Source organism: Bos indicus x Bos taurus, chromosome 2, assembly GCF_003369695.1.
Source record: "Bos indicus x Bos taurus breed Angus x Brahman F1 hybrid chromosome 2, Bos_hybrid_MaternalHap_v2.0, whole genome shotgun sequence".
In the NCBI taxonomy this organism is placed as follows: Eukaryota; Metazoa; Chordata; class Mammalia; order Artiodactyla; family Bovidae; genus Bos; species Bos indicus x Bos taurus.
In genome coordinates, this window is record NC_040077.1 from 94352423 (window position 1) to 94376446 (window position 24024).

Here is a 24024-nt window from a genome sequence, read left to right on the forward strand (position 1 = left end):
TTACACTCATTAAGCACTTACTCTCGTCCAGTGTTTTACACATATTAAGTTATTTAGTCAAATCTCTGAGGCAGGTGTTGCTATCATCATAGCATATGCAACCCCCATATCAATAGGTAATAGTGGGAATTCCCTGGCGGTCCAGTGGTTAGGACTCTGTACTTTCACTGTGGAGGTTATGGGTTAATTAACTTAACTCCTGGATGGGGAATTAAGATCCTGCAAGCATGTGGCTTGGCCAAAAAAAAAAAAAAAAGGGAATAGTAATAGCGATGACATAGCTGCTAAGCAGTAGAGCCAAGACTTAAATCTAGGAAACAGATTATGGAGCTTTCTCTTTTAACAAATCATTTTGTACAGTATCACAGCGTTTTTTCTTTTTTAAAGAAAAAAAAAGTTGAATATAATGATTTTTTCAAACCCTGCTCTTAACCAGATCATTTTTTCCAAATTGGTATATAGCTGAAAAACTATAATGTCAAAAGATTGTGATACATGCAGTGAACAGAAATTTTAGAAGCAGCCTAAATGCTGCAGAGACTTAGTAAATCCAAGTCCTATTGAATGCACATATGATAATTAAATCCCAGGACATTTCAGACTCCAGTTCATCATTGCTGCTGTTGAAATCATCCCTTTAATTTGATAGCATGAATCAGGGAGAATGTACCAATAGCTCCCAGCACAGTTGTCTAGTTTACCATTGGCAGTTACTTTCCTATAATTGAGGACAACTGCTGTCACGTTAGGCATTTGCTATGATTTGAACGTTAGTGTTTCCTTAACATTCATATGCTGAAATCCTAAATCCCTAAGGTGATGGTATTAGGAGGTGGCACTTTTGGAAGGTGCTTAAGTTATGAGGCTGGAACTTTCATGAATGGGATTGTTTCTGTTATAAAGGAGACCCTCCAGGGTTTCCTAGTGTCCGTGTAGGACACAGCGAGGGATGATAGTCTGCAGCCTGGAAGAGGGTCTTCACCAGAACTTGACCATGCTGGCTCCTGATCTTGGACTTCCAGCCTCCAGAACTGTAAGAAATAAATTTCTGTTGTTTATAAGCTACCCAGTGTGTGGCATTTTGTTATAGCAACCCAAACAGATTATAACAGTATTATTTCTCCAGTTCTTAGAAAAATCCTGAAAGAAAACTTGGGCAAATAAATTTTGGCTGCCTCATAATAGATTCTTAATAGTATATTCTATTTACATCTAGTCAGAAAGAATGCTCTTCATGTTTACTTTATACATTTCAGTACTTACACATTTCATTTATAGAAACATGTAAATTTTTCTATTCCAGAACACTCAAATCTAAAATACTTTTATGTTGAAGTTCATAGATATTTCTCATACTTAGTTTTAGAAATCTGTAAGATAAATTGGAAAGGGGGAAAATGAATTCAGTTTATATCCATGTTTGTACAAGTCTTTGAAAATGGATACACTCAACAAGAAAGAACATTATTCAAGATAGTTCAAGGTTTTGGAATAAAATAGATGAAGTATATGAAATGTGATTTATATAGTCTAATAAAATACACATAATCTAAAATATATTCAAAATGAATTTATATTATGATCTGAGAGTAAGTTTTGTCAACATATATATGTTGTTGTTGTTTAGTCACTAAGTCGTGTCTGACTCTTGTACGAAGCCGCCAGGCTCCTCTGTCCATGGGATTTCCCAGGCAAGAATGCTAGAGTGCCTAGCCATTTCCTTCTCTAGGGTATCTTCCTAACCCAGAGACTGAACCCACGTCTCCTGCATTGTAGGAGTATTCTTTACCACTGAGCCACCTGGGAAGCCCATATGTATGACTACACATGACTAATTTCTACTAGATTGCTAACCAATTGGAAGTGATTTTCATAAGTAGGCTTGTCTATCAATAACTTTAAAGAAATAGCAGATAGTTTCCTGAAGGACCAATAAAAATGTTTATGTACAAGTATGATTAATACTACGTTATCTGTAATAGAAAAAAAATAGGAAAGCCCTAAATACCCCATCAATAGGGAAGCAATATGGCATTGTGATTAAGAATTGCCTGGATTCAAATCCCATCTCCACAATTTACTGTGTGATCATGGAGACATTATCTCACTCTCCAATTAGTTTGCTTGTGCTCAGTCACTAAGTAGTGTCTGACTTTTTTCGACCCCATGGGCTGTAGTCCCCAGGCTCCTCTGTCCATGGGATTTCCCAGGCAAGAACACTGGAGTGGGTTGCCATTTCCTTCTCCAGGGACTCTTCCCGACTCAAGGATCGAACCCTCATCTCCTGCATTGGCAGGCAGGTTCTTTACCACTGAGCCCCCAGGGAAGCCCCCATCTGTAAAATGAAGCTAATAAAATTTACTCCACTGGTTTGTTGTAGTACTTAGAATAGTTCCTAGTCCATAGTATATACTCAGTGCATTTTAGTTATCATTATTGATAGGGAATTGGGATACAACTTGGTAGAGACTAGGTAACTTTTAAAAAAAAGACAGCTATATGCACTACTTAACTAGAAGACAGTCTGTTGCCAACTCATTTTGTCTCCCTCTCTCCAATGCCCTGCAAAAAACTTAGCTAGAGAGAAGCTGAATTTTGTGCATATATATTGAAGAACAGAGAGCAGATCTGGGGGGCCTCTGATGGAAAATACAATTATTTGGGGGTGCATTATAGGAAGAGAAAGGGGAGAGGCTTCGGGGCAATATGGATTGTATATAGAGAAAAGACCTGCCGACTTTTTTTTTCTTTGTAGGCAAAGAAAACTGATGTTTATTAAAATGCTCCTTAGGTGACACACACTTTGCTGCCAGCTTGATGTAAGTAAATAATTCCATTTAGTCTTTGAAGTAACCCTAAGAGGTGGGTGTTACTGCTGGTTGACCACAAAATTATAGAGGTGAAATGGTTTGACAGCCACACCTGGAGCTTAACTATGCTATGTGAAGCTCAGAACCTGTATTGACTTCATGACTTCAAGATACTTTTCTCAACTCAACGCTCTTCGATTCAGTGCCTCCAAAGAAAGCGTAAGGTCTTTCATGGAGCAGACCACATTATCTGGCATCCATTTTGTCAGAGCTGCTTCCCATTGTCCCAAAAGGGCATCTGTCCTTGCTTGCTGTGCTCCTTCTGTCCACTTGACTTACTCCTGCACAGCCCACAGGCCTCCTCACAGTAAGCACTTCCTCTTGGAAGCCTTCCCTAATAGCTCTTGATAGCCTCCCAGTCAGGGCTGTCATGAAGGTGTGGTCCCTACTGTTCCCAGCGGACCTTGTTCTGTCACAGCACTTGCACATATATGCAATCATCAGTGACTCTTCTGCCTTTGCCACTGAAGACAGGGTCAGTCTCCAACACCTGTATAGTTCCCAACCACTGGTAGTTGCTCCATTAATGTACAGGAACTAGGGATGAATATGATCCCTAGTTACCACTCTCCTTGGGCAATTTTTTTAAGTATAGTTAACTTACAAAATTATATTAATTTCAGATGTTCAACAAAGTGATTCAATTATATATATGTATCAGTTCAGTTCAGTTCAGTAGCTCAGTCCTGTCTGACTCTTTGCAACCCCATGAACCGCACGCAGCATGCCAGGCCTCCCTGCTGCTACTGCTAAGTCACTTCAGTCGTGTCTGACTCTGTGCAGCCCCATAGACAGCAGCCCACCAGGCTCCACCATCCCTGGAATTCTCCAGGCAAGAACACTGGAGTGGGTTGCCATTGCCTTCTCCCCAGGCCTCCCTATCCATCACCAGCTCCCGGAGTTTACCCAAACTCATGTCAATTGAGTCAGTGATGCCATCCAACCATCTCATCCTCTGTTGTCCCCTTCTCCTCCTGCCCTCAATCTTTCCCAGCATCAGGGTCTTTTCAAATGAGTCAGCTCTCCGCATCAAGTGGCCCAAGTATTGGAGTTTCAGCTTCAACGTCAGTCCTTCCAATGAACACCCAGGACTGATCTCCTTTAGGATGGACTGGTTGGATCTCCTTGCAGTCCAAGGGACTCTCAAGAGTCTTCTCCAACACCACAGTTCAAAAGCATCCATTCTTCGGCACTCAGCTTTCTTTATGGTCCAACTCTCACATACATACATGACTACTGGGAAAACCATAGCCTTGACTAGACAGACTTTGTTGACAAAGTAAATGTCTCTGCTTTTTAATATGCTGTCTAGGTTGGTCATAAATTTCCTTCCAAGGAATAAGTGTCTTAATTTCATGGCTGCAATCACCATCTGCAGTGATTTTGGAGCCCCCCAAAATAAAGTCAGCTACTGTTTCCAATGTTTCCCCATCTATTTGCCATGAAGTGATGGGACTGGATGCCATGATCTTAGTTTTCTGAATGTTGAGTTTTAAGCCAACTTTTTAACTCTCTTCTTTCACTTTCATCAAGAAGCTCTTTATTTCTTCTTCACTTTCTTTCATAAGGGTGGTGTCATCTGCATATCTGAGGTTATTGATACTTCTCCCGGCAATCTTGATTCCAGCTTGTGCTTCTTCCAGCCCAGCGTTTCTCATATTAAGTTTCATGAGAAACTTAATATATATTTATAATATAATAATATATAATATTATATATAAAACTTAATATATATAAGTTAAGTATGCTGCTGCTGCTGCTAAGTCACTTCAGTCATGTCCGACTCTGTGCGACCCCAGAGACAGCAGCCCATGAGGCCCCCCTGTCCCTGAGATTCTCCAGGCAAGAACACTGCAGTGGGTTGCCATTTCCTTCTCCAATGCATGAAAGTGAAAAGTGAAAGTGAAGTCGCTTAGTCGTGTCCGACTCTTCTCGACACCATGGACTGCAGCCTACCAGGCCCCTCCGTCCATGGGATTTTCCAAGCAAGAGTACTGGAGTGGGGTGCCATCGCCTTCTCCATAAGTTAAGTATATATTAACTTATATACTCTGCATAAAAGTTAAATAAGCAGGGCGACAATATACAGCCTTGACGTACTCCTTTTCCCATTTGGAACCAGTCTGTTGTTCCATGTCCAGTTCTAACTGTTGTTTCCTGACCTGCATACAGATTTCTCAAGAGGCAGGTCAGGTGGTCTGGTATTTCCATTTCTTTAAGAATTTCCCACAGTTTATTGTGAGCCACACAGTCAAAGGCTTTGGCATAGTCAATAAAGCAGAAATAGGTGTTTTTCTGGAACTCTCTTGCATTTTTGATGATCCAGCGGATGTTGGCAATTTGATCTCTGGTTCTCCGTCCTTTCTAAAACCAGCTTGAACATCTGGAAGTTCACAGTTCACATATTGCTGAAGCCTGACTTGGAGAATTTTGAGCATTACTTTACTAGCATGTGAGATGAGTACAATTGTGCGGTAGTTTGAGCATTCTTTGGCATTGCCTTTCTTTGGGATTGGAATGAAAACTGACCTTTTCCAGTCCTGTGGCCACTGCTGAGTTTTCCAAATTTGCTGGCATATTGAGTGCAGCACTTTCACAGGTATTAAACAGCATTTATTATATTCAGGATTTTGTGTGTCAGGAATTGGGATGGGGCTTAGTGAGAAAAGCTCATCACTGTTCTATGCTTCTGTTGATGATCAGGTAGCTCAAATGGCCAGAGATGGTTGGAATAGTTTGCATGCTTACATGTGAAGTCACTTTAGTCCTATCTGACTCTTGAGTGCAGCACTTTCACAGCATCATCTTTTAGGATTTGAAATAGCTCAACTGCAATTCCATCACCTCCACTAGCTTTGTTCGTAGTGATGCTTTCTAAGGCCCACTTGACTTCACATTCCAGGATGTCTGGCTCTAGGCGAGTGATCACACCATCGGGATTATCTGGGTTGTGAAGATCTTTTTTGTATAGTTCTTCTGTGACTTCTTGCCACTTCTTCTGTATATATCTATACTATTTTCTAAAAATTCTTTTCCATTATGGTTTACTACAAGATATTGAATATAGTTCCCTGTGCTATGAATCTTTGTTATCTGTTTTACAAATAGTAGTGTGCATCTGTTAATTCCCTACACCCAATTTATCCCTCCCTGCCCCCTCCCCTTTGGTAACCTTAAGTTTGTTTACTATGTCTGTGAGTCTGTTTCTGTTTTGTAAATAATTTTATTTGTACTATTTTTTATTTACTTTTGGCTGCGCTGGATCACTGCTTTGCTCAGGTTTCTCTAATTGTGGTGAGCTGGGCTACTCTTCATTGTGGTGTGTGGGCTGCTCCTTTTGGTGGCTTCTCTTGTTACAGAACACAGGCTCTAGGCATGCAGGCTTCAGTAGTTGCTGCACACATGCTCAGTAATTGTGCCTCGGGGGCTCTAGAACTTGGGCTCAGTAGTTCTGGCACACAGGCTTAGCTGCTCCAAGGCATGTGCAATCTTCCCGGACCAGGGATCAAACCCATGTCCCCTGCATTAGCAGGTGGATTCTTATCCACTGTGCCACCAGGTAAGTCCTGTACTATTTTTTAGATTCCCCATATCAGTGATATCATATGATATTTGTCTTTCTCTTTTCTCTCAGAGAAAAGACAATACTAAGTAAGTACATACTAAGTGAGTACTTTACTTAGTATGATCATCTGTAGGTCCCTCCATGTTGGTGCAAATGAGCAGTCAGAGCTTTTGAGGTATTACTTTGGTGGGTGGGTTCAAGGGAGTTAAGAGACCAGGGAAGAATTATGGGCCCCACAGGAAACTGGGATCTGGTATCTTTTGGTTCACTACATATACATATATATATATATATATATATATATATATACACACACACATACACGTATATATATATATATATGTTCTATATATATGTATGTGTGTGTGTGTGTATATATATATACAGATACACACATATATGTATATATATGTTCTATATATATGTATGTATATGTACATATATGTGTATGCTGCTAAGTCACTTTGGTCGTGTCAGACTCTGTGCGACTCCATAGACGGCAGCCCACCAGGCTCCCCCGTCCCTGGGATTCTCCAGGCAAGAACACTGGAGTGGGTTGCCATTTCCTTCTCCAATGCATGAAAGTGAAAGTGAAGTCGCTCAGTCGTGTCCGACTCTTAGCGACCCCATGGACTGCAGCCTACTAGACTCCTCCATCCATGGGATTTTCCAGGCAAGAGTACTGGAGTGGGGTACCATTGCCTTCTCCATATATGTATATATGTATACACATATATATACATCCTGCATCCAGATGTTCTACTGCATCCCGAACTCTAGCAGACAATATTTTCTCAACTGTTTATTGTGTATAAGCATGCTGAGTCAGAGGTGAGTTAACCCTGCTCTCTGGGAGGGAGATACTCACCAGGGAGAAGGAATGACTTCCTGGGCTGCAGGGCTGATTTAGGGAAATTCCTTGCCCAGAGCCCTAATCAGTGTCTTGGTGCCTAGGAAAAGTGAAGTGTTATTTCCAGGGGTGAGCAGTTGATTTGGTCCATTCAGTCTTGAGGATTATACGTAGTAATCCTAGTTAACGTCACAATGTTCAAATGTAAGAGCACACTGGGTACTTCCTGGGGAAAAACACTGAGCAGGCCCAGTCCTTGCCTAGTAGCCTTAATTGTAAGTTAGTAATGATAATAGCAGGTTGGTGTATTAGGAACATATTAGTTCCTAATAATTTCTTGGTAGTTTGTCTAGCAGAAAGATCTCTGCCCCCTTTTAGGGTGGTTTTCATTTCCCTTCTGAAAATCGCTTTTCTTGCAAGAGACTTAATCGATTAAACCACAAAACATGAAATGGAAGAACCAATTCCAATCAAAAAGATCTAAGATGTGGACTCTCAGGATCAAACAGGTTATTTTAAAACATCAGGTATCTCTTTTCTGGCAATCAATAGATTTGTACAGAATACCACCATTTCCTAAAAACACTCCCTTATAAAATAATTGTCCTAATATTCTAGTTTTGGATAAGAATTGTTCCAGTTTTAACAAAGGGCACTATATTTTGTATGTTGAGTCAAAATGAAGGAAAGGTACAGAATGCATGAGATGACAACAAGTGTGAACCTGTAGAAAACGCACTTCATATATGACTGGGAACAATACAAAAGTATTAGCTAAGAACATTCGTGAAAGGGGTCAGGGGCGCATCCTACCTCTCATGGAACAAAAAGGCTTGGAGAAATGGACACATGCATTTAACTAGAAAGCGAAGGGTAAGCAAGGAGAGCACAGAGGTCACGGGGTAAAGACGCAGACACAGTTACTGAGGAACAACCCCAAACTCCCAAGAAAATGCTGCTGCCCCTCCCTCCTCATTCCCTCCCAGCTTGCAGATACAAAACAAGCCCCATCTCATGAAGGGGTGTAGCTGTTTAGTGCCAAGTACTAAGCAAACCATAAATTTCCACTTTATGTTTTATGGGAACTGTAGTTTGGGGAACCTACCAGAAGGCTCTATTATGATTTAACTTTATCCATGTAACAATATATCTCAGTATAAAGTCCAGGTTCCTGGAGGAGGGGATGGATTGGGAAATTGGAATTGACATATATACACTGCTATGTATAAAATAGATAACTAATGAGAATTGACTATATAGCACAGGGAACTCTAATCAATGCTCTGTGGTGACCTAAATGGAAAGGAAATCCAGAGGGTTTATATGTAAACATATAGCTGATTCTATATATGTACTTTGCTGTACAGCAGAAACTAACACAATATTGTAGAGCAAGTATACTCCAATTGGAAAAAAAAAAAAAAAACAGGTTGCCTCAGTTTAAAAAAAAAAAAAAGCAGAAACAGGCAAAAAAAATTTGCGTTTTATTTTTCTTGGCAGGGGAAATTGAGATTAATGAAATTTAATCGTGCTTTACTGCTCCTTTTAGATTTCCAACATTATCCCAGGGCTTCCCAGCAGCAAAGTAGATTGCTTCTGTTCTAGAACAATGGGACAAGGTCACCCTAACCCTCAGAACATGAGGAAAATCCCCAAGTCTTCAAAGAGTTGGAAGATCTCCATAGACTCAGTTCTTGTCCTAGTTTGTCCTCATGATTTGCCTTTTTTTTTTTTAATTCAGAAAATAATTTATATTAATTACAGTACATTTTCTGGCAGGGAGGTTACTTACCCTACTGAAGAATATAGTAAATCCTGTAAAGTGGAAATGGAATAGAAGATACTGAAAAACTACACTTTGGGTTCTACTATTGGACTCAGACTGTGATATTAAATCTATTACTTGAGGAACATTACTCCATCTGGCCTAGTACTTACCCAATCTATAGCAACCCAGACTGGACAATCTGTGAGGAAACTCACAAAGGCTCATTTCCTCCTATAAATAGCCTTTCTGCCCCCCAAAAGCATCTTGGTTACAGGTGCCAATGTTCTTGGGTTATATTTAAAAGCTTAAAGAATTTGAGCCAAAGGAAAGGGTCTTCATTCTATCTTATGTATGACAGGAGACTTACCACCTCTATACTGGATACAAAAGCAGTTAACTAATGAGAAAACAGGTATAGATAAATTGGTATGTTATAGAAGCTTCACTTTATAATCCATACAGTCTTTTTTTCCTGAGTATCTCCTTCTTCACTACTGCAGTAGGTATCATAGGGCTTGTCTCCTATGTCTATTCTTCTGGTTGTTTTAATCATTTGACCCTCCTCCTCTCAAGAGATGGGGTGTATGCTTTCTTCCTTTGAACCTGGGTGGGCTCCAAGACTGGCTTGACCAGTAAAGCATAGTTAAGTGATGCTATAGTTTCCGAAGTTGTCATAAAAAGCCTTGCATCTTTCTCCTTGGCCTCTAGGAACACTATGGTTCTTGGAACCCTGAACCACCCTGTGAGTACATCTGTCCTGGGACTGTCGTGCTGAATGCTCTGGAAGATAACCCCCTGTGAACCTGTCTTTCCACCATTCCAGCCCAGGAGCCAAGCATGTAAGTGAAGATGCTATCTGGGGATTTAAGGTGCTTCAGCCAGAGCTTCTCTAGCCCCTAGCTCTTTGAGTCATTCCCCAGTACTCTAGTCACCCAGCTGAGGTTCCATCTTGCTGTGCCCTTTCTACATTTTGGACCTATTGAATCTCATGAGTATAGTAAAAGATTGTTGTTTTACACCACTAAGTTTTGGGGTGGTTTGTTATACAGCAAAAGATAACTGGAACATTTCTTGGAATCTATTTTAGTTGAAAAAATGGCTGTTGGGCTAAAGGCTGTATTTTCCAGCGTCTGCTCTTGCAGGTGAGTGTGGTAATGAGTCTTGCCTGTGGTGTGTGAGTGGAAGTGATGCAATTTCCAAGTCATGTCAATAAAATGTTAGTGCTGGTCCTCCACTTGCCCTCCCTCACTGCTTCTTGTTGACTGAGATATAGTGATAATTGAAGCAGTTATGTAGGATCCACAGACATTTCAGAAGGCTATCACAGACTGAATTCCCCAGGGAGCATATAGTGCGCAGAATTCAATGTGCAAAACACTCATTAAATAGTTCCATGGGGATCAACACCTGTAAAGAAGGGGAAGAAGGCAGAAGTGGGCAGAGGGCAAAAACTGCAATGCAGGGCCAATGACAGCCTCAGACAGGCCCATAGAAAACCTGGACGCTAAAAGAGCCCTTCACATTTGTCCTCTGCTAGGTCTAGATGGAGAAGGCAATGGCAACCCACTCCAGTACTCTTGCCTGGAAAATCCCATGGACGGAGGAACCTGGTAGGCTGCAGTCCATGAGATCGCTGAGTCGGACATGACTGAGCGACTTCACTTTCACTTTTCACTTTCATGCATTGGAGAAGGAAATGGCAACCCACTCCAGTGTTCTTGCCTGGAGAATCCCAGGGACGGGGGAGCCTGGTGGGCTGCCATCTATGGGACTGCACAGGGTCGGACACGACTGAAGCAACTTAGCAGCAGCAGCAGCAGCAGGTCTAGATGAAAAGCAGAGACATTACTTTGCCAACAAAGGTCCGTCTAGTCAAGGCAATGGTTTTTCCAGTGGTCATGTATGGATGTGAGAGTTGAACTGTGAAGAAAGCTGTGAAGAATTGATGCTTTTGAACTGTGGTGTTGGAGAAGACTCTTGAGAGTCCCTTGGACTGCAAGGAGATCCAACCAGTCCATTCTGAAGGGAGATCAGCCCTGGGATTTCTTTGGAAGGAATGATGCTAAAGCTGAAACTCCAGTACTTTGGCTACCTCATGCAGAGTTGACTCATTGGAAAAGACTCTGATGCTGGGAGGGATTGGGGGCAGGAGGAGAAGGGGACAACAGAGGATGAGATGGCTGGATGGCATCACTGACTCAATGGATGTGAGTCTGAGTGAACTCTGGGAGTTGGTGATGGATAGGGAGGCCTGGAATGCTGCAATTCATGGGGTCGCAAAGAGTCAGACACGACTGAGCAATTGAACTGAACTGAACTGAGGTCTAGATGGCCACAAGTCAGTTATTAGATTTGGGTCACCCTAGGCTTTGCCTCGGAGAAGGCAATGGCACCCCACTCCAGTAGTCTTGCCTGGAAAATCCCATCAACGGAGGAGCCTGGTGGGCTGCAGTCCATGGGGTCACTAAGAGTCAGACACGACTGAGTGACTTCACTTTCACTTTCAAGCATTGGAGAAGGAAATGGCAACCCATTTGTGTTCTTGCCTGGAGAATCCCAGGGACAGGGGAGACTGGTGGGCTGCGGTCTATGGGGTCGCACAGAGTCGGACACGACTAAAGCGACTTAGCAGCAGCAGCAGCTGCAGGTTTTGCCTAGATGTAATCATTGTGTACTAGCTATTTTTTTTTTTTCTTAACATTCATTTATTTGGCTGTGTTGACTCTCATGGGCTCTTTAGCACGTGGTCTTAGGTGCCCCACAGCATGTGGGGTCTTAGTTCCCCAACCAGGGATAGAACCCAAGTCCCCTGCGTTGCAAGGTGGATTCTATTAACTACCACGGAAATCCCTGTACTATTTCTACATAACAAAATAACATAAAATTTAATGGTTCAAAACAACAACTATTTATTAGCTCATAATTTCTGTGTCAGGAATCCAGAAATGTATGGGGTTGCAATTAACTGTTGGCTAGGGCTGCAGTCATCTCAATTGGCAGCCAAGATTCGGCTCACTTACAAATGGTGGCTGGAAGTCCTCTTCCTTACCACACGAGATCTCTCTGTAGGCTAAGTATCCTCCAACATGGCAGGTAGTGATCTGAGAGGGAGAGAATCAGAGCAAACCCCAGACCGAAACTGCAGATTAAGTTTAAAAAAAAACCACAAAACCTAATCTCAGCACAAACATCCCTACTCATTAGAAGTGAATCAGGAAGTCTGGCCCACACTCAAGGAGAGATGACGACAAAGGGGAGGGAATCCCAGGAGGCAGGGATCAGTGGGGCCGTCTTAGAGGCTGCCAAGCACACAGAGAATGCATACAATTTTGTATCCTATTTTTAGCTTTCATCAACTTAAGTTTTGTTTTGCCATTCTTCATTTATATGTTTTTAAAAATAATAAAAGCAATATATTCTTATTGTCAAAATCTTGAAATATTCAAGTGATAAAACTGTACTGTCTTCTTTTTTTGCCATATGGCATGCAGGCTTAGTTCCCTGACCAGGGATCAAACTTGCAACCCCTGTAGTGGAAGCACAGAGTCTTAACCATTGAACCATCAGGGAAGTCCTGACAATCCTTTTCTTTAAGCTGTTTCCTCAGACTAGTTCAACTACCCTGAGGTAGTTGCATCTAAGATACTTTTCACACATAATAAACATGTATGTATGCTCACAATACATACAGTAAAAATATATATATGTCTCTTGTACTCATAGTACTTATTACACCTCACACAGAGGATACTCTGCAAATGCTAAATAAATGTTGGAGCTGAATTGAGATGTCATTGAACCAGGAATCAGAGGGCTGGTTCAAATCGCAAAACCTCTAATTTACCCTTATTCTTTGGCCTCCAATTCCGTAATTATCAAACACACGTGTAATGCTAGATTTTTTCCTATAGTCCTTTCCAGATTTGAAAATACATGTCTAAGAAGGAAATGGCTCAGAAGTAAACAAATCCATCTGCAACACGGAAGACCCTGGTTAATCCCTGGGTAGGGAAGATACCCTATAGAAGGAAATGACAACCCACTCCAATATTCTTGCCTGGAGAATCCCATGGACAGAGGGTCCTTGAGGGCTGCAGTTCATGCTTCACTTTCACTTTCTTTCAAGAAAGAAACTGTTATTCATCTTATGATCTCTTTACAAACCAATTCAAGTTAAATATTATAATCACTAGTCCTAGACCATGCATTTCACCCTATTTTTCAATGCCCACAAATATTTTTCATTTTATTTTAAAAACTATACAGATGTCAAAGATTCTGAACATCAATCACAGTCTGAAGATCAGTTTCAGATAATTAAATCTTTAATCTTTTTGATTTCAAAAAGTCTTTATCAAGGTTGATTTTTTTCATGAGTACTTGTTTCCAAAAGTTGGGTCACTCACAAACCTATGGTCTAGCTATAAGGTAGGATTAGCCTTACAAAATGTCCTAAAAAACTGTCATGCATATCATTTATTTCTGCTTGGACTCTTTCCCAGCCACACTGGGCCTTCGGTAACAGGCGTTTGTAATGATTTTGCTAGTGACATTTTAACAGTGGTCATGAATGACACTGTTAACATTTAAAACAAAACAAAACAAACCTTACCTCTTACCACTGTTTTGGTTGCTAAGTTGCCTCAGTTCTTCTCTCCTTGGGAACTTGAATCATGGTGGAGTTAATTTGTTTCAGTAACAATAAAGCTGACAGTTTATATTAGCCAAAGGCTTTGCCAGCAAAAAAATCCTCCTGTCCCCTTTTATGCACATCAATAGCTCTCACACTCCTCCTGTTCCCTTTCTATCAGCATATAGTTTTCCCTCTTCTGATAGCACTGCTTTATCTTTTTGCTTTCAGAGTAATCTCTTTTAAGGGTTAGAATTCAACAGATTCAGTAAGTCTTATTCTAACAAAAATTCCATCAAAATCTGCAGAATTCTGCATAATAAATTATAATCTTCACAACCTTGGTGGACAGTTTGTAGTAGCAGTATTCTGTTGACTGGATTGACCTTGGATAAGTCATTCAATTCTTTTGAATTAAATAGTTTTCTTTAGGAAAACAGAAGCTAGAGGTTATATTAGGCTTGGCTTTCCCTCACACTTGACAGAATTGAGTTTTTCTCTTGGTTCACTTAGAATGGGGACTTTAAGGACTCCCATGGATGGTTAGCTGCAACTTCCTGAAACTTAACAAAATTTTGAACACAGCCTTTCCCTATGATGGTTCTCAGTTATTAACCACAGTGAACATTTACTATATGTCAAGAAATAGCCTAAGAAAGTTTTAGAGGCTTTCTAACTTAATCCTCATTACAACACTGTGAGGTTCAAAGTAGGTATAATCATTAGAATTTTTGTCATTTTACAGATGATGAAACAATCTTCCATTTTCCTAAGTAACATTTCCAAAGTTGAACAAGATCTATCTGACCTGGCAAGAAATGGTGTTTAAATAACTCAGCAACAAACAATAGTAAATTATTGCATACTGAGTATTATTAATGCTTTTTATTAATGTATTCATTATAATACAATTCACAATAAATTTGAGGGGCATTCTGTATGGAGTTAAGGCTTTTAAGATTTCTCCTGTGTATCTATTCTACTAATTGCCCATAACATTTTTTGAGGCAAAATGGAACAGTAAAAATATCTCTAAACATTCTTGCCTTTAGTCTTTAACTGGGTAAAAATGGGCAAGTAATTTGATATTTCTTGGGTCTTAATACCGATTGTCAGCATGGCTTTAACTAGACATAATGTACTTAAAGCTCTAATGGCACATATTAGTGGTCTTCTCTAAATGGTATTATTCTAGGGTCTTTCCAGATTGCCATCTTCACCTAAAAGGACTTGGCCTTGATTCTTTGCAGTTTTCTCATTGTTGACTCCCTCATTGCTTAGAATAAAATTCCATCAACAGTGTTATTCTTCTTATCTATATGTATTTTTCTTCTACCTGGATCCATTCTTCAGAAAGTCTTGCAACCATCTTCAATGTTTATGCTCATGATAACCTTAATATGGGCTCTTCCCTGGTGGCTCAGATGGTAAAGAATTTGCTTGCAAATGTGAGAGAGGGGAGAAGGGAATGCTACCCACTCCAGTATTCTTGCCTGGAGAATTCCACGGACAAAGGAGCCTGGCGGGCTATACAGTCCATGGGGTAGCAAAGAGACGGACACAACTGAGTGACTAACACTTTCACTTTTCAACTTTAATATTTTGTATTAAGTGACTGATAGGTGCTCATGGGACAGACTTTCATATTAACTTTATGCAAAACCAACAACTTTAATGAGTACTACTTAGCCCAGACAAAATATTCTTTATGAAACTACAAGTTCAACACATGCTGCCCAGATGGCAGCCCTAGGATCCTGGACCATCTTAGTCATATCACCATTTCTCCATCTGAATGCAACATTCCCTCACCAACAATCCTACGAAGTCTATCACTGAAGAGTACTGTGTAAAATAAAAACCCAAAGTGTTTGCCCCTGTGAGGTCAGCAACAGACTACGGAGTAGAGAAGGTAGAGAGAGAAGGAGTTTGTATTAAATTCAAAGTCTTTTAGTAAGAAGTTATATTTCAGGCAACTGAGAATTTAAAATGAAGTACACAACTTTATGACTGAAATGAATAAAATAATTCTGAAAAGGCTGTTATGGGTGACAAATTCTGAGCAATTTTTGAAGATGACAAACTATATTCTAAAAATTTTACCTTTTCTCATATCAGTAAAATTGCGACCTATAGTTGGGCTAATAAATCTCTGGTGAAAGCAAAAAGGAATAAAGATTATAAAACAAATGATTCTGAACATAAGATTTCAAAAAAAATTAATACAGCATTAGATCATCTCCTAGATTAATTGTAAGTTTTTTTACTTTTTTTTTTTGGACAATTGAAAATTATGAAAGCTGTTAGTTTTGTCTTTTATTACTGGAGTAATTTAGTTGACTTAAATACTACAGATGGTGTTAATATAATAAATATGGAACATCAATGAAAACCTAAATATTTCTTGAGACCTCACTCATTCCAAGGGATGTGTGTGCTATCTATTATACAAAGAAGAAAAATCACATAAATCACCATGACATTATATTGTATAAACAGACGTAAGAAAAAACAGAAAAATGTGTTATCCATTAAGCTTCTCAATACCAATTATTGGAGGTAACAACCTATGGAATTTGTATTAATGAGAGGAAATTATGTCCAACACTTAAGAACTATGGGCTATGAATTTGAAGTCAGAGAACCAGGTTTGATTCTATGACTTTTTTTGCTGTGGACTCAGGCAAACTATCCAGTATCTCTGGGCTTCAGTTTCTTCACCTGTAATATGAGATAATACCCATCTCACACGGATGTAACAAGGACAAAACGAGATGATGCATGTAAAACCAGACTGCTTAGGACACAGAAAATCCTGAATAATCATTAAGCTATTATTACTATGATTATTATTAGAGTTGTTCAAGATACATACCTGATGTGTGATTATATTATATATATTTTTTCTATTTACCCAGTTTGACAGAATACTTAAATCTTTTCTTTAGCACTAGGATAGAACAGGAGCAATGGAAGCTATTCTTATTTTATTCACTTTACAAGCATAAGTGAACAATGAAGATAAAAAAAATTATATTTTAAGGACTTTCTTTTTTATGTCACAAAGATTATCAGTGCTTTTACATGAAAAGTCCTCTATATAATGTTTATTAAACTATTTAACATTTACATTCAACACATAATTGTTTTGAAACTTCAAAGTTCTCTGATAATTGCAATAGCATTTTCAAATAAAGCATGGTAGAACCTTAAATATTACATCAAGATTATTTTTGAAACAGATACACCTTCAAGAGATCGTGCCAACATAACTGTCCATTAACTGGGCCATAGTAGATGTTTCAGCATATGGATGGTTCCTCTACTGCATGGGCACCCTCTGTAACAGCTTTGACACATTTAGCCATTGTCTGTGAGGCTCTGCTAATTGAATCTGAAAGATATCAAGAAAATGTGCATTCTGATAATATAACTTCAACAGAGGCACACAGTAAAACCTTCCTATTGCGCATATTCAGGAACAACAAACAACAAAAGGACTATAAAAGTCTATGTAACAATACATAAATATTGTAAAAATCAACTGATAAATTCAGAATATAAGCCCTGTAACAGCTAAATGGTTTTAATAAGTACTCATAGGAATGATTAAATAATTATATATAGCCATACAAAGGGCCAGTATGCAATCAGTAAGAATATTATAGAAAAGTGTTGAATTAACAACAGGAAAAGAATACACAACAACAGGAAAAGGTTACAGAACAGTGTACTAAAATCCATAAATCATACACTTTATGGGTGAATTTTATGGTATGTGAATTATATTTTAATAAAGCCATACAAATCCTCCCTCCCAGGGTAAATGAATAATCTCATTTATATTTAAATAAAAACATGTGTATATCCCTGGTTGATTGGCCAAAATGTTAAACATAGTTATTTCTGGGATGGTAGTGTTTTTACCTTGTTATGGTGGCCTTAGGTAAGTATTCTACAATGAACATAACTTTTACAATACAACTAAAAATCCTATTAAAAACAATCTTGGATACAAACTGTACCAAAAACTTAAAAATATCTATCTGCTTTTAGACAGAAAATTATTTTTAAATGTCTGTCAACTACCTCATAACCTAGATGTTCTATCATGTATTATAAAATCTGTAGGTTAGTCTGCATTCCTTAAGAATATTCTTAACAATTTATATCAGAAGCACTATTTAACATGTTTCACATTTTAGTGTTTTGATTCTTCTACTGTAATTCTCAGAAAAAACCTTCAGTTTTTTGTCACTCAGAAAATTATCCCCATATTGCTGTATAGTAATTCTACATATAATAGTAAAAGTTTATATTTAACATCTGCTAATTCTTACTGGATTTTCCAACTCAACTTACATTAGAAAAGAAATTAGAAAGAAAATAAATTAGAGTAAAATCAGAATATATAGTTATATTAGTTCAATATTTGAAAAATCTTGTGAGATTAGACATATCAAATACTACCACTAGCAGGTGAGAATCGTAACACTAAATTAGGTGATGATATTCCTTCCCACCTTCCATTTATGGCAGCCATGCTAACAACTGCATACCTGTCATGTAGAAGTCTTTTATTGTTAGCTGAGGTGGAACAAGTGGATCAGCAAGAAGCTGTTGGTTCACTAGCTGCAAAAAAAGGAATAAGAGATCAGTAATAGTATTGAAAACTAGTACTGCTACACCAGAGGATACATTATTATGAAAACCGCAAATAGACAAGGTTTTACCTTGGAAAGCTCACTTGCTTGCTGGAAATAATTAGCTCCTTCAACATCATCATATCGAACAAGATTAGGAGAGACTTCTTCCAATCTGTTTCTCACTTGATCCAGAGTATCATATGGAAGAGTCATACCTGCAATCTATAACATAACAGGTTCCAAAGCATTAATACTGATAAATTTCAAATAATACATCATTGCAACTATGGTAAAATAAGGCAGTACTAGTATGAAAAATATACTGGTGTCCATTTGCATGTATATTAAGCAAGTAGGTGAGGAATATTAGAATATTCTTCTAATTCATAAGTAGCTGTCAACATATTAGTAATTTATTTTTAGAAAACAGAATGATTATGAAATAAATGCTTTGCTAATCTGAATATTTCAGCTAACCTGTTATTGCTCATATACAAGGTTTATGGACAACTATATTATTACTTTAAATCTCATATGATGCTTCTTTTTATAATAAGAGTTGAGTCTTTTTAGGCAAAAGACAAGTCAAAAATAAAAAACACCAATTTCAAATTCCCATTTTCTTTTTGTTTTTGGCCAAGTCACACAGCTTGTGGGATCTCAGTTCTCTGACCAGGGATTAAACCAGTGCCTTCGGCAGTGAAAGCGCAGAGTCCTAACCAATGGACCACCAGGAAATTCCCCAAACCCCTGTTTGGGGTTTCTCATGTTTCTCCTACAGATTGTTTAAATCATCTCTGCATTTCAGACTTGCGTTCCCCCTTGACTCCGGAAATCATTCTGACAAGCTAACATGTCAAACATCCTACTAGCAGCATCACTAAGGACAAATACCTCAGAAAGGGCTCTTATAATTTTCCAGTCTTCTCTTGCCAAGCCGGGAGGCGTCACTGCTACTTTTGTCTGCTGAGCTCGGCCCTCAGTATTGACGTAAGTAGCAGACTTCTCTGTGTAAGCAGCGCCAGGGAGAATAACATCAGCTATAGGAGCTCCGACGTCGCCATGATGTCCTGTGAAAAAGATAGAAAATGGCAAACCACATTTTAGCACAAAACTGATTACATATTAAACATGAACACCGTAGATATCCTTTTAAAATTTCATTTTTATAAGTGTTAAAATTCCATTTTATGAAGTGTTTAAAAATTTATTGTTAAAAAATTAAAACAATACAGTATTGAGTATATGGAATAAAAATTAAAGCCCACTGGGTCCACAGTTAAACTCCCTTCTCCAAAAAAAGGTACTGTTAAAGCCCTTGGTATGTATCTTACCAGATCAATTTTTGCAAATGCACAAATACATAATACCACACACACACACACATCTAATGGGCAACTAGGTGTATTATCTCACTTGATGGTTACAAAGCGGAAATGCTCAGATGTCTGCTACTGAGATTCGGTAAAGTAAACTGAAATGGTGCAGGAACAAGAAGTGTGTGACGGGGCATGACAGGAATACTACTAAAAAGAGCACGAAGAGGAGATTACAGAAAACAGTATGCTAAAGACTGTCACTCAGTAACTGAAGTGTTGGAAGAAAAAAGGAACTTTGGTTAAGTAAAAGAAAGCTATAGAACAATACATAAACTTTGATCTCATTTACGTAATTTTATATACGTATAAAAATATGTATGAAGCATGCATATCTAAAATATCTCAATGATTATCCCTGGATAGAATTAGGACAGGATTTTAGTTTATGCATTTTGGTTTAAGTTTATCAAACAAAATATTACATAATGCTTTTTATGTGGCATGGCAATAAAAAGCTTATTATAAATTAGTGTTGTTTCTGTATAAAACAAGGTTTCCCTGGTAGCTCAGCTGGTAAAGAATCCACCTGCAATGCAGGACACCCCAGTTCAATTCCTGGGTTGGAAAGATCCTCAGTATTCTTGGGCTTCTCTGGTGGTTTAGGCGGTAAAGAATCCGCCTGCAATGCAGGAGACCTGGGTTCAATCCCAGGGCTGGGAAGATCTTCTGGAGGAGGGCATAGCAACCCACTACAGTACTCTTGTCTGGAGAATCCCCATGAACAGAGAAGCCTGGCGGGCTACAGTCCATGGGGTTGCAAAGAGTCAGACATGAATGAGCACGCATGCACAAAGTGCAAAATTTAACAAAGGACTCATGATTTTTTAATTTTTACAGTTTATATAAAAGTGCTAGCCCTTTAATATATAATCACACTAAATATTTGTTGAAAAATTGAAAATAATGCTATATAATATTTCATAATTTAAATTACTGTTACTGGGGGCATTAGCTTTCTTCCAATTCTTTGTTATTAAATAATGTAAGGTGATAATTCTTAATAGCAAAGCAACTATGTAAGTAACAAAGCCTATTTTAAAAAATATAAAATCTATAAAAATACATATTGTTTTGAAACTGGTGAGCGTATAGGGAAATTCTCAAATGGAAAATATTATTACACTAAATATACTGCCATGCAGTTTCTAATATACAAAATGTACTATTCTCTTCTGTTTCTAATGTCACAGATGCTACTAACCTTGATAAACAATGAAACAATCCTTTGGCAAATCCTGTCGAGTGATACAACCTCCATCTGCTCCCAGGAGAAACAGCATTTTAGGAGGATTCTTCCGAATTGCTTCCACCCCAGGCTTATAGCCAAGATCCAAAGCAGCTACTTGGCTTGCAATCCTGTAAAACAATTATGGGATTTTGGCATACTTGCTGTTTTCATTATAAAAAATTAAATGTGATTCTTGAATAATACCGAGTCTTTTTTTTTCTGTTCGATGCTGTCAAAGATCTTCCCTCATTTTTTTTTACCCAGGTGAAATAAATGTCAGAATCAGAAAAAGCAGTCTTTTACTGTTTTAAGAATGCTAAACAAAGAAATAAGATGCTGAGGACACTGTTTCTTCAGGACATGATACTTAATGGAGTAATTCGGGAAACTATGCCAACCACATACTCGATTTTTATTCAATATAGCAAGACTTGATGAGTCAAAGACAGTCATTAGAGAAAAATTAGAAGACTTTGAAAACCTAAAAGGAAAATCTAAACACCACTCATAAAACTGTAATTCAGAGAAAACTATAATTAGTACACTGGTGTATGTCCTTAGGGAACTTTTTCAATGAATATATATTATTGTTATACAAGCAGATAAAAACCTTTTAAAGAAGTTTCAAGTAACTATACTTCGAACATTTGGGAGTTTTTGCTCTAGTTAGGTATTATCAATTTTCTTTATAGAAATAGTAGCCATTTTGAGAACCTACTATGAATAAAGCTAAACTTTACCTGTTAAGGGAGGAGGGCAGATCAAACAAACTCCCACTAGATGCTGCTTGCTCTGTAAAACTCTCTAATAGGACATCAAAAGAATAAAATACTTTAAGAATATTTAACAAAAGAAGCGTTAAGATTTATATGATGAAAATTACAAAACTCCAAAGGAAATTAAAGACTGTAACAAATGGAAAGACACCCTATGTTCATGGATTGGAAGACTTAATGTTTTGAAGATGGCATTACTCCCCAAACTGATCTATAGGTTTAATGCAATCCCTATCAAAACTGACAGCTGAGTCCTCCGCAGAAACTGACAAACTGATCCTAAAAGTCACATGGAGTGCAAAGTGAAAGTGAAGTGAAAGTCGCTCAGTCGTGTCCGACTCTTTGCAACCCCATGGACTATACATTTCATGGAATTCTCCAGACGAGGATACTGGAGTGGGTAGCCTTTCCCTTCTCCAGGGGATCTTCCCAACTCAGGGATCAAACCCAGGTCTCCCGCATTGCAAGAAGATTCTTTACCAGCTGAGCCACAAGGGAAGTCCAATGCAATGCAATGGAAGGCAAAGGACCCTGAAAAACCAAGTCTATCTTAAAAATGAACAAAGTCAGAAAACTCAGACTTCCTCAATTCAATTTCAAAACTTAGCTCCTCTTGCCTCGCCACCTACACAGTATTTTTTTCTTAAACATCTCCCCTTCTGAGCATTGACGTCTCACAAAGATCTGAGCAGAAACTCACACTAACTCATGACAGCCCACCTCGTCTTGGAAAACAAAGTGGGTAACATTAAGTTTGCCTCTGAGAGAATGATGAGTAAAAAAAAGAAACTACAGGCTGATTAAAAGATTCTTTAAGAATGAGAAATTATGCTTTACTATGAAATAAACTTACTGTAAGAAATTTTTAAAAGGTTTATAAATACTCTTCATGTTCTCAACAAGCATTAATTAGAAGGTATGTCTTAACAAACTGCATTGAAACAAGCTGTTCTCATGAAAATGAAATCTTATATAAGAATGAAATGAAATTAAAAAACAAGTCTAATCAATTAAAATTACAATGGCATTAGTGCTCTCCATAATCAAAGCTCACAAATGACAGAAGATAAATAAGAAATTCTCCCTAAACACAGGAAAAGTGAGAAAAATTATGAGAGAGAAGAGACAAAAGTCTGAAGGGACAACCAGTGCAGAATAAATAGAAGCTTCTGCATGAGAGCAAACAACAGTGTAGAAGTAGACAAACTGGCTTTTTCTGAACTTACACGAAAAAACAAAAACTTTCAATTTGAAAATGGAGAGTTCTATGATATCCCAGGCAAAGGTGATGTCAAACAAATGTCACTTAGTTATACCCCGGAATAATTTTTTTTTTTTCTGACCAGGCTGTACTGCGGAGCATATGGGATCATAGTTTCCTGACAAAGGATTGGACCTGTGTTCCCTGCACTGGAAGCATGAAGTCTTAACCACTGGACTGCCAGGGAAGTCCTTCTAGGAATCCAAAGGGTGGGCAGGCAGACAAGAACACATACATACATAAAACCAAGTTCTCAGAGACAAAAAACCACACAACAAAACAGATTAGATGAGATCCTCTCTAAAATGTGAAAGGCAGGGTGAAAAGAATACTGAGTATTAAAGGAAAAAAATCTGTGATTTACGTATTTAGCCAAGTGGTCCTCGGTGAAAAGGAACCATAAAGACATCATTAGACACGCACAAATTTTTCTTAAAAAAGTTATTATGTTATTGTTTTTCAGACAAAAACAGAAACAAAAAATATTAATAAAGACATATGTTCAAAAGTGAATTAAAAATAAGAAAATAACTAGTCTCTTTTCTATTCTAAAAATTATGGCTAGAAAGATCTGGAAGTGATCAATGCAAATAAACGATTTAAAAAATAGAAGTTTTAAAAAAATGTTTACATGATGACCTACGATGCCAAATTAATCTATTAAGAGGGGAAATGTAACACTGAAATGAATGTTTAAGAATGCATTTGAACACTTTTAAAATAAAAAAATTTTATTATCATGGAGTGTTTATTTTATTGTTGTTTAGTTGCCCAGTCATGTGCAACTCTTTGTGACCCCATAGATTCTCCGGGCAAAAATACTGGAGTAGATTGCCATTTCCTTTCTCTGGAGGAGGGGGTCTTCCCAACCCAGGGATCGAACCTGCACCTCTTCTTTGCATCTCCTGCACTGCAGGAGGATTCTTTACTACTGAGCAATGGGGGAAGCCCACTGAGTGTTTACCCTCAATCTTTAAACAAATCTGAAGATTCAAAAAGTAACACTTAAGGTAGAAAGAATTGTGTGAAATGGGAAACTCGTTCGCTAATG

The 24024-nt window shown here is 38.2% G+C and overlaps 1 protein-coding gene and 1 long non-coding RNA gene across 6 annotated transcripts in view; one reads left to right on the plus strand and one right to left on the minus strand.

The window, feature by feature from the left end:
• Window positions 1–21139, plus strand: part of LOC113906699 — a 28831-nt gene extending 7692 nt beyond the window's left edge. Inside the window, exons 2-4 of the long non-coding RNA XR_003514958.1 lie at window positions 2756–2819; window positions 9762–9892; window positions 20899–21139. This is a non-coding gene — a long non-coding RNA (uncharacterized LOC113906699). The remainder of the gene's footprint in view (window positions 1–2755; window positions 2820–9761; window positions 9893–20898) is intronic.
• NDUFS1 (NADH:ubiquinone oxidoreductase core subunit S1) overlaps window positions 14554–24024 on the minus strand; it is a 30889-nt gene continuing 21418 nt past the window's right edge. For all 5 annotated transcript variants that reach the window (XM_027565168.1, XM_027565178.1, XM_027565200.1 and 2 more), the window contains 5 exons: window positions 20910–21064; window positions 19224–19399; window positions 18417–18551; window positions 18243–18315; window positions 14554–17077 (listed from right to left, as the gene is read on the minus strand). In XM_027565168.1, coding sequence (XP_027420969.1) covers window positions 16986–17077; window positions 18243–18315; window positions 18417–18551; window positions 19224–19399; window positions 20910–21064 — 631 coding nt within the window. In that variant the 3' untranslated portion in view covers window positions 14554–16985. The remainder of the gene's footprint in view (window positions 17078–18242; window positions 18316–18416; window positions 18552–19223; window positions 19400–20909; window positions 21065–24024) is intronic.